Below are 15,637 nucleotides of genomic sequence, written 5' to 3'. Positions count from 1 at the left end.
GCACAAGGAAGAAGAAAATCTTTGCAGAAGCCAGACTTGCCCATTCTATAGTTGATGGAAGAAGTTGACAGAAGGTTACTGAAACTTTTGAGACAGACCATTTCTGCATGATTGCCAGGCCAATTTTTAGGTCTGGTAGCTTTAAATACTCACTGGAATTTTTCAAGGGTTGTTACAAACTTGTATTCTAAATATTTTCTATAGCTAAACATATAAATATCGTAATAGTATTAATACCAGTAGCAGCAAGAAATTCCTGCATCAGTGTCTATTTCAACAAGACTATTGAAATATGAATGCACCTCAAATCATGAAAAGATCACTAGAAAAGATTCCTAAGTACATAATTCTCATGTATTTCAACTGGACATGGGCAGCTGAAGGGAAGAGCTGGGCCTTACTCACTTTGGACTGGAGTTTTAGTGCAATGACAGAGGTTGGATAACTTCATTAAAGCCTCATGTCTCATACAGGCTGAAGCTGTTCGGTACGTTAATGACAGCTTGATAGGACATGCTGTGTTTCAGGCTTCGCAGACTGCTGTCATTCCAAAGCCTGAGCTTTACAACAGGAAGGAAGTATCTTGAGAGACCCATCCCGGCCCCAGCTCTCCATTTATTCTGTAGTGGACAATACTCTTCCCCTCATAAGCAGGAGAACATTAACTATACAGGGTTAGAAAAAAGTCTGAGGCAGAGCTGATCCTGTTCCACACCTACTGACTTTGGCCACACCTCACTATTATAATATGAAAAGAAAAAGAAAAAAACAAAACAAAACAAAACAACCAAAACGAAAGCAACCGGTATGTGGCTGTGATTCCAAATAACAACAACAGTGCGTGCAGGCTCATAAATGCTTCAGAATTGACCAAGAGGAAGCACGTTTCATGATGACACAATCTTGTTGCTGTAGTCATTCATCGAAGGGAAACTCCCACAGGAAAAGGCATAAAGCTGCTTAGGGAAGGCTAAGAGGCTGCTCAGTGCTAGTCAGTCAAACATTGGGTTAGATTCACAACAGAGCTAAACATGAGTACCAGCCAAGGCCCTTTTCAATTTTTTTCTGGCTCCCTCAGGGGTAGTTCAGGGAGTGGTTTGGCCCAGCAAGGAACTTCTTACAGACCTTCAGGTGCAGATGGTGGTGCCAGCAGCACACATACCTCCTTCTCCTCTGCCAGACCCCTCTGGCTGGCTCCTGGAGGAGGGGCACCTTGGGCAGGCTTCAGCGAGCACCATGGGGAAAGCATCTTCCTGGGTGGGAATGAGAAACAGACTATGCAAAACCTGAATGACCGTTTGGCTGCCTACCTGGACAAGGTCCGTTCCTTAGAAGCAGCTAACGCTCAGCTGGAAAGCTGCATCCGAGAGTGGCACAAGACAAAGTCTCACGGAAAGAGGCATGACTTCAACCAATACGAGCAAAACGTCACTGACATGCAAAGACAGGTAAGTCACAGCTATAAGGGACTATGCCATTCTGTACTCTCTTAAGGAATCTGGGTACTCACGCTGATAGCTTGCCTTTTAAGAAATTTTAATAAAAACTTTTACATGTTAGAAATACTAATGAAAGTGGTTACAGGACCTGGGCATAAACGTTCTTCGTGTTCATAAGGAGAAAGGGGTACAAGAAAGAAAGGCTGGAAGGAGACGAGGGGGAGTCTGCAAAGACTGGTAGGATAAAGAGATTTGTCTGCTGCCAAGTGCTCCTTTCTGTACATGAAGCTGTGGTTTAGGTAACTACATCTGGCAGAATTTGGGCTTTTTGACTGCACATGTATTCAAGCACATTACAAAGCTGAAGAGACTGCCTCCTTTCATGCATGCTGTCTTTAGACATACTGTTGCATTTCATTTCTTTGATTCCTGTGGTAGCAGACAATGAAACTACAGGAGTTTTGGGTCCAATGAGCTTATGTAATCAGATGGAAAAAGACTTCATTGTAATTAAGGAAATAGCAGTGACAAATTCCTTGTGGATGTTTTCACTGTAATTAAAAGGAGAATTTCTGGTTCCTGCCAGTAGTTAATATTAACGTTCAACAGTAACTCTTTCAATCTCCCAAACTCACGTGTCTTCAAATTTAAGCATAATATTAACCTGTATTCATAATGAACATACCTAGCACTGTAACCATCGTGTGACTAATCAGGGTAATTAATTTCACATAGCCATACAGGGTGAAAACCAAAGCTATTCCAAATGCGATGTTGTAGTTTTCCCTCCACTTTTTAGAATATGGTGACTTGGCATTCTCAAGACCCTGAGACATTTTTTTCAAAAGAGCTTGGAAATGGTATTATCCCGCACCTTTGCTGAGTGAGGCCAGGGACTTGATCAAACTCCCTGCTCCCTGTTAAATGTGTTGCCTCCAGGCAGAAGATGAGGCACTCCGACCACAGAGAGTGTGTAAGGAGAGCCAGAATTGTCATCACCTATTTCTGTTTTAAGGATAAAGAAAGGTCATCTGTCTCCAGACCTATCGCTTGAGAACTTTTTTTTCAACTGATCCAGAGATAAAAACTTGTTCATCAAGAATGCAAATGTGTTCACATTGATCTGGAATTAATAAATCAGAAAGATTTAGGAAGACAAGACGACTAAAAACATAATGCTGATTGGAGTAAAGCCCTCACTTTTGAATAGGCTGTACCCAGAACACTTATTTTTACCACTCACCACCTAGGCAGCGATTGCTGGCGACAGGCCTGGTTAGACCCTGGCTGCCTCAGCCAGGACGTGCTCAATGGGGTGCTCAGCCTGGGGACAAGGGCCATTAAAGGATTACTTACAGGCCACAATTCAGTGATTTCACCCAGAATTTTTACTTTCTCTCTAAATTATTGCAATTAGCACCGTGACTGCCAGCAAAATGAGTGAAAATATAGCATCTAATTACTGACCATAATTAAATTAATTAACCACGAATTAAAAAGGTGAAGCTAACTTAGCACCTAATATGAAGTTTAGACAAAATTTAGGATCCTATGTCCAATAACCCAGAAAGTCTACATGTACTGGCTGCCTAAACATGGAGGCGTATAATCATTTGGGTCCCACATTTTGGACCAACCTCTCCCCTGCATACCTGAGTTCTGATGAACATGCCAGGTAGAGCAGCAAGTTGCCCGCCTCCATGCTAACCCAGACGCAGAGCAATGTAGTGCCAGTTCTTCAGGTAGATGTCTCATTCAAACATCTTGTACCGCTAAATAAGCAAAGTGATTTACAGAGCATTCAAGGAGACAGGATCAATGCTGTTGGACAAAGGACACAAGACATGCTGACGAAGAAGTCAGTGCAGGAAGCCTTCTTGAAAAAAAAATTCTGTTTTGAGGAGGAGTTTGAGTGCATTTTGTATAAAATATTGTGTGAGTTCTTAAGCTATCTGCAAGTTTGCTGATTGATACTAGTGGTGCACCCACATTCATGAGGGATGTAGCAAAGAAATCTGTATAATTTTAAGCAGATAAATGTCCACATTTGAAATGCACTGCCAACTGCCATAGCAATCAGTATCGCGCAGCCGTTGGCAAAACATGGACAATTGTAACTCCTTTGTTGTATTCTTTATTCTTTCAGATTGCACAGAAAGAGTCACAAAGCATTTATATAAACGTGTTGTTGTGTTGCATGATTATGAAGTGGCACAAAGTTGAACTCGTGTTGCTTTCTCGTTGCTTTATTACCTTCCACAGTAAAATTTACTGTTCTCTAAGGATGGATTCAAAAATTGCCTCTTCTTTGACAACAAATCCCAGGCAGTGACACATTTAGGGTATTTATACATCTTCAGCTGGCCTTGATTGTGTCCCAGGGCAGTGTCCGAGGTGTGCTGCTAATTGCTCAAGAACGCAGTCTGTTAACAGATTAGTTAAAACGTTCCACAGGCACCTTCTTTTTTACTGTGAGAGGTAAACTTTTGACACTTCAAGACAATTTTGCCATTTCCTTGTTTCTCTGTGATTCATTTAGGTGTGGGAAGTTATACTTCAAGGTGCTGAGAGCTCTGTAAATGGCTAATGATTTCTGTACAGCCATAATGCACCTTGTTTTGCCATGTAAGTGTTGAGTGAAGGCAGCCGGTGGAAGTGCAACCATGCTTCTCTTTTCAATTTGTTAGAAAAGGACACGACGCCCCACAGTTATTAGTTCCTGCTAATTATGTATGAGCTCCTGGTAGAATTCTTTCAAAGATTTTGAATGGAATACTGAGCTTTTCATATTCAGATCTATAGTTCAAAGCTGTTTCATGTCAACAGGGACTTCCAAGTCTTTTCAGTGCATGCTGAGTACACTAAAGGGATGATGCGGTGCACTTTCTCCTGTACCCTTTAGGGCAATTTTCAACATCCCAAAGCAAAATCAGAACCATGAATTAATCACTCCATGCTGCTGGATGATTCAGTACAGTTCCAGGTGAATAACTGAATGGACCATGCCAACTAGGGGCTAGTGCTATTCTCAAACTGGCAATCCATGTGACTCCAGACCGAAGCACGTGGTGGACTTGAGGGGTCCTGCTCATTAGTCGCTGCAACCGTCATCTTTATGCCTCCGCACCACAACCCTGATTCAGCAACGTGTTTATGCACATGCTTACTTTTTAGCAGATGATTAATTCCAGCATTTTCATTGTACTCAGACACAGTTTAATAGTTCTTACTGAAATTTGCCCTAAAGATGACCAAGGCTGCTTTTCCAGCAATGCTAAACAGAATCAAAATCAGTTCACAAAAAAGGAGGAAGACAGTGTATTCTGTAATATACCATGAGGTCTGTGTAATATTATTCATATCCTCTACCTGGCTAAGAATAAGACGACTCATCCTGCTTCATATCCAGAGAAGTAAGACAAAGGGAAAAGTAAGATTATGGACAAAAATTGCAGAAACATCTATGTGAATCAGGAAACTAAGCTTCTTTTATGCATGTACTCTCCTTAACAGGGGAATTCTACTATTTAGATGCTTCCTACAAGCAGCAGGGAGTCTGAAACAGCACAGGTTATTCACCACCACCATACAGCAACACTGAGTCTCCTGTTGGATTCTCTGTTTTCCAGATTGAGGACAGCAAGATCACCAATGCCAGCATCCTTTTGCAGATTGATAACGCTAACATGGCATCTGAAGACTTCAGGCTCAAGTAAGCTCTTCTTTGGTTTCCTGATTAAGTTTGAAAGAGGATTAAGCAAAATATTGCTTTCTCTTGATAATCCAATATGAAACTGATTTTACTGAGGTTTTCTGGCGATATTGGATACATAAATCAATGTAGAACAGAAAAAAAGAAAACAGAAAGGATAAAAAGAATGTAAAAACCACAAATGATTGCTGAATAATCTTGAGTCACCGTGTTTATGATACTCAGTTCAGGTCCTGAAGAGCAGGTTATACAGCAGACACTTGATACTTGGGACAAAAGGCATTTAGAACTGTCATCTGTGAACACAAATTAACCCTTTTCTGCACTACCAGCCCAAATCTATTTCCTGTACTTATCACCTCTTCTGGCCAGCTCTGCAGGAAATACTCGTCCTTCAGCATCTTCTGCTTTGGATTCTCATACGTTTTGCCATAGCAAATGGGCCAGTGCTTCCTCCTACCAGTTCACAGTTGGATTGTTCAGTAAATTGCTGAAAGATAGTGCTCAGACCAACTAAAAAGCCAAAATGTTTGGAAAGAAAACTTCCAGGCAGATCTTTGCAAAGGAAAGGAATTTATATTTCCGTAAGTTAGACTTCTTAGGAACCATGAAGACTTGTCTTATTGTCAACAGATGATGATCAGCTATTAAAAAGTCTTTCAGCTTTTGGTAGTACTGTAACCAACTTAAAGGCTCTGTCGGCCTTACCTAGCCATGCCTTCCTTTCTTTATCGTTCAATAGTGTCATAAAAAGGAAACAGTGAGACGAGAATCATAGAAAGAGTCTGGTGGATCGAAAGTAGAAACATCAATAGCACCCACAAAAATTGAAGTGAAGGGAGAGATTTTGAGGAGCAAAAACACGTCATATACCCGAGGGAAGATACAGCAGTGTCTTTCTGACTTTGGCTTGCTACAGATGGCGAAGTGTGAGAGGTTAGAGAGGAATGTTAATAGCTGGCTTCCATGACATTCTTCCTGTTTTCTGAAGGACTGAAAAGTTATCATTTTGGAAGAAACTACAGAAAGCATTGACTGTTGATACTGATTTCACATCTTTATTGGTGAGTTTTTGAGAATCACATTCTCAAAGATCTCACAACATGGTGAATGTTAAAATGCAAAAAGGAAAATGAAAGAAAGAGCAATTATTTCATACCATTTAGTAGGAGTTGTGACGAAGAGAGGAAAACAATAATGAAACCCAGCTTATTTTTAAGACTATTCAACAATATTCGAAGAACATATTTTAGAAACAGAATTTCCTTGGTTTTTTTGTTCTGTCTAGTTCCCTCCATAGAGGACTTAAGCACATCTACTTCTCTTTGATACTGCTTACACAGGAGGCTAGAAGCAGCCTGTTCTCAACAAGCATGCTTTATCTTCCTTTTCCTCATACAGGTACGAAGCAGAGAAGTCTCGCAGGCAGGGAGTACAGCTTGATGTCGAGAACCTGCGTAAGGAGCTTGACGGCCTGACCATCATTACAACAGATCTGGAAATGGAAATTGAAGGCTTGAGAGAAGAGCACATCCTCAGGAGGAAAGACCATGAGGAGGTACAAAAAGTTCCACTTGGTAAAATCCTATCACACAAATCTTCACTACCATGTAATTAACTTTCAGTAAGATTCACAATCTATAAATGGGATTGATGATTCAGAACCTAATCATGCTTCTAAAAAAGCCAACGAGAGTTGATGAGGCACAAAGTTTGTGTACTACTTTACCAATTAAACTGGGATTTCAGGAAGGATTACAAATTGCTGTATTCTCTCCCACTCTTTTCTATCCACGTACCCATCTGTCATACAGTGCTAACAATAACTTACATGTCTGACAGAAATGCCCTCAGAAATACTTAGATATAAACACACAGAGATTTCAAGTAAATAGGACGTTACTGGTCGCTGTTGAGTTTTACTCATCACAGACTTTCCCCTTAACTCTGGATATATTGTTTCACAGAATCACAGAAGCACAGAGTGGCTGAGGTTGGACGGGACCTCTCGAGGCCACCCTGTCCCCCCCAGCTCAGGCAGGGTCACCTAGAACAGGCTGACCTGAACTAAACAGGCCTTGGATTCTTGAAGGATCAAAATTAAAAGAATGGTCGGTGGAGTCAAGTAAAATTATTTAATCTGGCAAAATCCTAAGCACAATAATTAGATAATGTTTACTAATTGTCAAAAAGTGTGCTGCTCTGAATTCTCCCAGAGCTACACCACAGTGGTGTCTCTTATTCCCACATACATAATACCACTGCTAGCCAACATGCTGTTTTCGTTCTGCTTGTTCTGATGTTGTTTCAGTCATTACCTAATGCAGAACCAAACATCTTACTCAGTATCTGTGGATTGTTAAAATGGAGAATAGAAGCACAAGGGTTACACAGCAGTGGGTGAAGCTGTCCCCGGCTGATCCCCTTGTAGGCAAGGATACTACCTAACAGTTGCAAAAAACCAGTTCTCGGAAGCGGGGCAAGCAACAGAGACATCGGTGTGCCCAGCTGATCTGCATTTTGGAGGCCATGATGTCATACCCTGAAATGCTACTTTGCCTGGGCGCTTTTGAAAATGGTACCTAGGACATAAGATTGTGCTACACAGAAAGGAATGTTACCATACCTGCTTGACTTGTCCTGTAATTATGTTGTTTACACAGTAATTATATGCTTTAATCCAATTATTCCTTTAACAATTACATAGAACTTTTACATTAGCCTCCTGTAAACTTAGTTATAGTTCCGTAAATATTAACATACAGGGTAAGACAGATGAAATTACTGTTAGATTTTCATCAAAGGTTTTGGGTTTCTAATGGATAAATAAATAAAAAATGTCAGGGCTTCTTCATTAAGTATGTATCTTCCAGAAACATTCTATGAAAAGACCTTCTCCCATTTTTTACTGAGTTCTCTAGCACAGTTTGGCCACAGAAGCAGATATAAGTCACATCATAGTATTATCTGTATATAAATTTTCTAAATAGTGTTAACTGAATATACATAACAATGTACTATAATGAAAAAATATTTTGGGTGTTGTGAGAGGATGGAACTGAAGAAGACAAGACAGGAATGAAAACTTTCCACTTTCATAAACAAGTTTGCTTGTCTCCTCTGCTAATATACGAATAGGATATGGAAGCAAATCGCTCGTCACAAGACTTCAAAATCAATATAAAAGTAAATGCAGCGCCTCCTGAAGACTTAGCCAAGATTCTAGCAGGAATAAGAGAAGATTATGAAGCCATAATTGAAAAGAATCGTCAAAGCCTGGACAGTTGGTACAAAGAACAGGTAACAGCTGTTTTCTGCTCATTTCAGAGATCCCTGTTGCTGTACATGACTGACCAGAATCAGGAAGCTTTTCTCTTCTTTTGCTCCGCAGAGCGCAGCTATGGCTCTGGCAGCAAGCCCCAACCCAGAGCAGGTACAGCGCAATGAGAACGAGATCAAGGACCTAACGCGTACTTTACAGTCCCTGGACATTGAGCTGCAGGCACAGATGAGTAAGGTATCTATTGTAGGCATCTCTGGCTGGTCACTCTTACTTCATATATTCTCAGAAATTGTTGTGGACCCTTTTTTCATTTAAATCCATAGACTAGTGTAACGTGATTGTAGCTATTAAATATCAGCGACACTGGAATTTGGATCACGCTTGACTTTGCCAGAATATGCAAAATAGATTCAGCAACTATCACCAAGAAGTGAAAAATTTATGTCTCCCCTTAGAATAAAATCTGGGGAGAAGAAAAAGAAGATATGGGATAGCTGACTCCATGATCTAAAAGAAAAATGTCCAAGACAAGAGATAGTAATACAATTTTCATATTTACAACCCCTACTATAATCCATGAAATATCTGAACTGTGAAAAATGTTGGTGGGGAATCTCCAAAAATATTACTCAGGTCTTGTACAGGGTAAAGCTCACGTACCCGTGACATGGGGACTTTGGCACAGTTATGGACACGGAATGCAGAAACCAACAGAAGAGTCACCAGCTGGAGGAGCAGAGCTTCAGAGCAGAAAGAACACGGCAGGGACAAATTACTTATTATGCACACATGACACAGCTTCTTGATTCTGCTGTCTTTATGTGAATAGTCATGCAAATGCATAAGTGTTTAAATTACCACAGTCTTAATTTTGTAATCTGCTAGCCAGAGACCAGACTTGCTGGCATTTCTGCATTATATCTACCACACGTATAACAATAATAGTATTGGTATTATCTGCTTTGTCAGAAACACATGCTGGAAGACACGCTGGCAGACACTCGGAATTACTACGCTGTTGCACTTCAAAACATGCAGCAGGTCATCTCCAAATGTGAGGAAGAGCTAAGCCAGGTTCGTCATGACATTAAGCAGCAAAATAACCAATACAAGGTTCTTCTTGGGATCAAAACCCGCCTGGAGAAGGAAATTTCCACTTACCGCCTGCTGCTGGAGGGGAAAGTCGACGGGTAAGTCACAGCCGCCCTAACTGGAATAGATGAGAAGAGCGTTCTCATATTTGGCTTATTTATTTGTTTGTTTATGCTTAATCAAAGCTTGTGAGTTACATACTACATCAAGGGTTGGTATTTTAATGTGATGGATCATAATAAAAAGCTTGAGCCACTTAGTACACAGAGAAACTTGTGCCCATGTAATTTGGATTACCTAAATTAATATAACTTTTTATTAAAAAAAAAAAATTCTACATTGCCACAGCATGCCTACCTCAGCATCGGGAAAAATGCCAATTTCAGTAAAACTCATAGTCATTTCCTATCTTCAAAACAAGCTCCAGATCAAAAGGAAGCCTGGAGACAAGTTTAGGTCTTTTGTGGTCAGCCGCCTGCAGTCACCAGTACCCGCACACAAAATCTGTACGGCGTGCCCCTCTGCTGTGGGTTGCTGGGTTCCCCCATCCCCGCCTTGCGCGAACTCTCTGCACTCAGAGATCTTTGGGCCCCTCTATTCTTTATTCTCTTCTCTTATATACAGAGTATGTCTTATTTATACAGAAGCAGAAAAGGGAAGATTAGCAGCCTTTGTAAGTGAAATTCTCAGGGAGGCAGGGCAGCAAGGGACCAAGTACGGGGTTATTTGTCAGGAGCCAAAGTGGGATCAGCTTGAGCAACTCCGAACATACCAGAAACAAGGCAGCTGTCCACGGTGGAAGTAATGATGAGTGTCCATGGGAACGGTTTCAGGTGAGAGCGTCTGCACCTAGGACTACCAAAGAGGAAAAGTTCTCATGGTATAAAAGCATCTTTTTTTTATTTAAAGTCTCTTTTGAGAGAGATGCTTGAGGTCTCATTAGAATCAGTGAGAAGAAAGGGGTGAATAACTGCTTGAAAGTAGTATAATCACCATTTTTTCTCTGTTGTATTATCTTTACAGGATAGCAAGAAAATCTGAATCAAAAGCTAAAGGTAAAAGTCCCTTATTTTGTTCTCTGTAGTGACTCTTGTTGTCATTTCCAATCAAACTTTACTCAGAATAATTTTAACCTTACATGACTGAGCTATAGAAGGTTTGCCTGGCCGTTAATTCTCAGGTAGGCCATATCTGAGAATAATTTCAGTGATTCATCGGCCATGTGAAGGGCTGCACTTCAGAGCACACTCTGCCGTGTCTGCCCACTGGTGGACTGTCGTCAGCCTGACCTCTCTTAGTCAAACACATTGTCCCAAGCTCAGACTCAAGACTAAAGCTTTCATGGTATATGAGGAGGCACAGAGACTCCATTTGGTGACTAAGAGTGTTAGGGCTTGAGAGCAAACAGAAAATCTGCATGTCTGGAAACTCATATTCTGGCATGAGCATGACCTCCAGCCATTTAGGTTAATCTGCTCTGAAGTTAGATTTGCATTGGCTGGGATGTAGCTGTATTATTCATTTGCCCTGACCTGGACAAGACTCAGGGTGACTTTCTGGCAGTACATTTCACAAAGAGCAATAATAAGTATTGACTTGAAGGGAAGCATGTAAAGGTAAATCAGCTGAGGACATAGCTGGTAAATTACTGTAAATGAAGCTTTCTCTGCATCATCTTGTCTCAGCATTTCTTCATGTCTAATTAACCCTTCTTTTTCTTTCAGAACACGCTGGGCTGACCCATCGGAAGATCAAAGCAATCGTCCATGACAGTGTGAATGGGCAGGTGGTATCCTCCACCATCAACGAGATCCACCAGCAAGCATGAAGAAGAAAGTTCTGCTAATGACTGGCTCTCCTAGTGGGCTGAGCTCTGGCAACCCTCCTGTGCAACTCCATGATGTACATTGGTCTCCCTGTGTGTAAAGCAGGGATACCCTAGTGAACTCTCTCCTGAAATGATCTGCAGCCTAATAACAAAAAGTGCCATAAAGAGCTAGGTATAGCTGATATTGTTAGTTTAAAGAGCTTTGAGTCATCAAAATGCCGACGAAAAGCTATTCAAGGAAAATACCTGGCTGAGCTGGTAATATATGTATTATGCACATCTCACTGGGGCATGAATCTCCATCTGTGATTCATTTATTGCTCTGCAAATTAACTATAATTTAAAGTGAATAATCTCTCCACTTTCATTCTGGTCTTGTGTCTCTCATCATACACCCCACTGCAGCCAATAAATTCTTTTCCACTACTTGTTCTGCTCGGTAGAATTTCTGATTTTGCTTTTTCTTACATACGTAGCAGCCCAAAGCGGCGCTGTTACTGACATAGGTTGAGACTGCAAAAGCCTCATTGTTTCAGGGGGTATAAAACTGGAAGGACACAAAAAAGAAGAAAAGAGATGACACGAGTTACGGATGACATTTACATAAGCAAAACTATTAAGATTACATAAGCAAAACTATGAAAACTTCCCTATGTACAAGTTTTCAATGTCATCGGTTAGAACAGCATTATTAGTAGGGTGGTTGTAAGGTACACTTTGCTAAAATAGTCACCCTCAAAACACTTCTTTATTCTTCAGCTTTAATTTTCTTTAACTGTCTTTACACACTTTCCTTCAAAGCTTACAAGTACTTTTCCAGATATTCTCATTCTTCCTCAGTGACCCATTTATTTCAAAAACCCATTTCAGTTACTTGCTTTGATATTAATGTTGGTTCTGTTGACGGGTTCTGCAGTCAGGACAGACTGCTATACGCAATGCACACTAACACAAGGGGAGAGGCCCAAGTTCTCTAGCCAAAGCCAAGCTTCTTCCCCTTTCTCACATCAGCCCAATCACTGGCTTGGCAGGAGACCCTCACAGCAATGGGAAAATTTCCAGCGATATGCAAAGCTAAAAACTGAGCAAGGAAAAGAGAAATAGTATTCGGGCTGTTTAGCTGAGGAAGACTGTAAAAGCAGAATGGAGAGAGACAAAGTGGAGCATAATGAGTGTCTGTAGGGATTTGCATTCCAAAGTCAACGTCTGCATATAAAACAGTGTGTTCAGGGCAGTCTCATATTCATGAGGGAAATTGTCATTGTACTCTTTCATACCTACTCATAAGGAACTTTTATACAGGATTCCTGTTACCTGCTTTGCTTTGAAACAAGGCTCACAAAAGAAAATTAAAATTTCAAAGAAAATGAAGGTTTAAAACAAACAAAGTCCACCTCTATGATACAATGTTTTCTTACTGGCATGTTAGGACCAGTTCACGATCCCCTTCGCCCCCTGCCCCCAACTCTTCACCCTTGTTGCACAAAGAGATCCCAAAAGCATTGAATAGATTACCTAATGGTTTCTTTAAATTGGGTAAAACTTGTAATACAGGATTAGTAACTCTTGGCTAATTAACAATGTCCTTCCTTATGGCTTACCAGATCCAACAAGCCAGACCCGGTGTTTGTAGCACCTGGACAAAACGTGCCTAAGTTTTACTGAACAAGTTTCTGTGTTACTTAAAGCCAAATTCATTTATCAAATCTATAGACCATAACTGCATCACTGTGATACAAATAATTATGAAAACTTCTAAGTAGCCCCTTATTTCTAAGTCAAAGGAAAGTATCTATGCTTTGCGCTAGATTTTGATTGTGCTAAACTACAAGGAAAGAAGGAGGAAAAATGAGTAATTGAAGTGCTTTATAGAACACGCCTGTCCTTATTTCACATCCTTAAGCAATACACTGGCTTTACTCGTGTCCTGGTGTCATTCATGCAGAGGTGACAGATGCACTCCCAGCAGTCCTGTGTTACACCCAGCTACTGTCCAAACGGTACTGGCCGAGCCACCACAGGACTCCCATTCCGCTCCACTGCTCGGTGGTTTTAACCTTCCCTCAGAACCATGGCATTGCATTCTGAAACGGTCACACCAGCACAGCTCCCCGCACTCACCCACAGCTCACTCCTTCACTAACATCATCACACATCGATGGCTCGAACACATCCATTCAAGTTGCTGTCTTTTAACAAGTGAAGTAAGTCAATTAGTCCTTAAACAGATAAATATTAGTTACACTACATTCTGTTTTCTAAATGAAAGCAAGTATTCTATGGCAAAAATTGCTTACTTCTGGAGAATTCTTCATGGCTTTAGCATACTCTGTATAACTGCAGATTTCCTTTTTGTTGAACGGCTTATGATGCTGTGTCACTGGCCAGATGTTGCCCTGTATCGAGTGGTTATTCTTTATTTCTGAATTTGTGTTCTGGTACAGAAGCCATGCAATTCTGAATGCATTTAGGGTAGGTCTGCACCCTAAATAATAAATAATGATACTAATATTTACCACTTGCAAGCATTGTTAACATTATATTGTCACAACATGCTGAGACATGAAGTCAGGGAGATAATGAATGGGGGTAGTATTACCATTCCCATTTTATTACTTGAGAAATTGGAAAAAGAGATGACACAACTTGCTCAAGGCTGCAAAGAAAGTCACTGATAGCAGCCAAATTAGAATTCATCACTTCACAGCTTCTACTTACCCCAGCTATTAGATAATATGACTTCCACAAAGAGCCGTTCTCCAGCTACAGCAATCCCTTCTGTATCTGATTGCACCGAAGAGATAATTTGATTGATTCATTTCAAGGGTGTACTGCCGGTCAAGACCCTGCACACACTTTGACGATGTTCTTCAATTAACATGTGCCAATAGCCCTACTAAAATTAGTCCTGTGCAAAACACTACGCCTGCGCGTCTGGTGATTGTGTAGTATTTGGGAAGCTTTGAAAAAAAGTTGGCATTGTGCTGCTTTCTCTTAGTCTCAGATCAGTGTCTTGAAGGAAAGGAAATCCTCAGGCGTGTGATACTGTATTGCTTGAAAAATAACTCTGTTAATTCATTGTATTAAAACCGACTGAACTCTGCTAGCTGGTATTTATTCTACTTCTGTACTAAACACACACCAAAGTGCTGTTTCCACATCACGGAAGTGACTGACCCGCGCCCAAAGAAACTGCAATTTAAAAATTTTGAAGTAGCATAAAAAATAACACGCTCAGAGTGAATATATTCCACTTCCCATAAGTGGAACAGGAGAGCAAAAATATATCAGTAGGAGATAATGTCACTTCTAAGTCTAAGTGAATGATGTAACAATACTTTTGCAAGCTAACGAGACACGGGAACTCACGGTCTATAAAAGGAGGCTGAAACCATCAGCATGCACAAATCACTTCTTGCAGTTTCACCTGCCATGTAAGGAAGTCCTGCACTAAATAATCCTCCAACGTGATTTATAACAGACTTGAATGCACTCCAGAATGTGTATGAGTCACGGCTTATTTCACTTGTAGAAATGTTAAAACTTATTAAGGTGTATTACAATACGCAGCTTTGGTAAGTGAATTGTTGATCCTCTGGAAGAAGTTTGCAATGAGGTAATGCAGTGCTGGTTTGTGCTGTTAATCACAAATTCTTTCTGGTGATGTGGCCACACATTGGCAGGTTTCCTTCTGATTTATGAATAAGATGTTTCTATAGAATGCAAAATTTTTGCTTTCTGCCTACCTTGTTAATACAGAGGCAAAATTAATGAAGTCATTTCAGAAAGAGAAGAAAAGAAAATCCAGCATTTATAACACTGCTAAAACCACTGTCTGCATGCTACTGTTGAAGCAGAGAGAATAGGTAGAAGAGCTGGTAAAACATTTCACAATGTCCACACCCTGACCTATAAAGGTTTGTAAAGTTTGCTGGGAGATGCCTGTTCCTGTGTATGAATCATTTAGAGAAGGGAAGGATCTATAAACAGAGAAGCAAGGAAAGAATAATGCTTGAGAGGCCTGCACCCCCTGTCCTCCCCATGCCCTGAATTATACAGCAAAAGCATCTCAATTATTGACTCATTTGGCTTTGTGAAATCACAAGGAATTTTTACTGTGTATCGCTTCCTCGTAATTCCTTCCTCAGTAAAACTTTTCATTTCCTTTCAAGCTGTATTTTTATATTTTTAATTGTACGACTATACTGAAATGACCTACTTGAGCCACACATCTAGGGGCTGGTATAAAGGAATTGTGTGCAAACATTCCACGTTAAACATAA

General features: G+C 40.6%; 1 protein-coding gene across 1 annotated transcript; it reads left to right on the top strand.

The window, feature by feature from the left end:
* The first annotated feature begins 842 nt into the window (after window positions 1-842).
* Window positions 843-14,461, top strand: KRT23 (keratin 23). The gene is made up of 8 exons (XM_075116864.1): window positions 843-1,448; window positions 5,069-5,151; window positions 6,553-6,709; window positions 8,290-8,451; window positions 8,543-8,668; window positions 9,404-9,624; window positions 10,550-10,581; window positions 11,251-14,461. The coding sequence occupies exons 1-8, from the start codon at window positions 1,032-1,034 to the stop codon at window positions 11,352-11,354; spliced, it is 1,302 nt and encodes a 433-aa protein (XP_074972965.1). The 5' UTR covers window positions 843-1,031; the 3' UTR covers window positions 11,355-14,461.
* Window positions 14,462-15,637: the final 1,176 nt, after the last annotated feature.

The sequence above is a fragment of the Phalacrocorax aristotelis genome, chromosome 23, assembly GCF_949628215.1.
Source record: "Phalacrocorax aristotelis chromosome 23, bGulAri2.1, whole genome shotgun sequence".
NCBI classification, from domain to species: Eukaryota; Metazoa; Chordata; class Aves; order Suliformes; family Phalacrocoracidae; genus Phalacrocorax; species Phalacrocorax aristotelis.
This window is presented reverse-complemented; position numbering and strand designations above follow the sequence as displayed.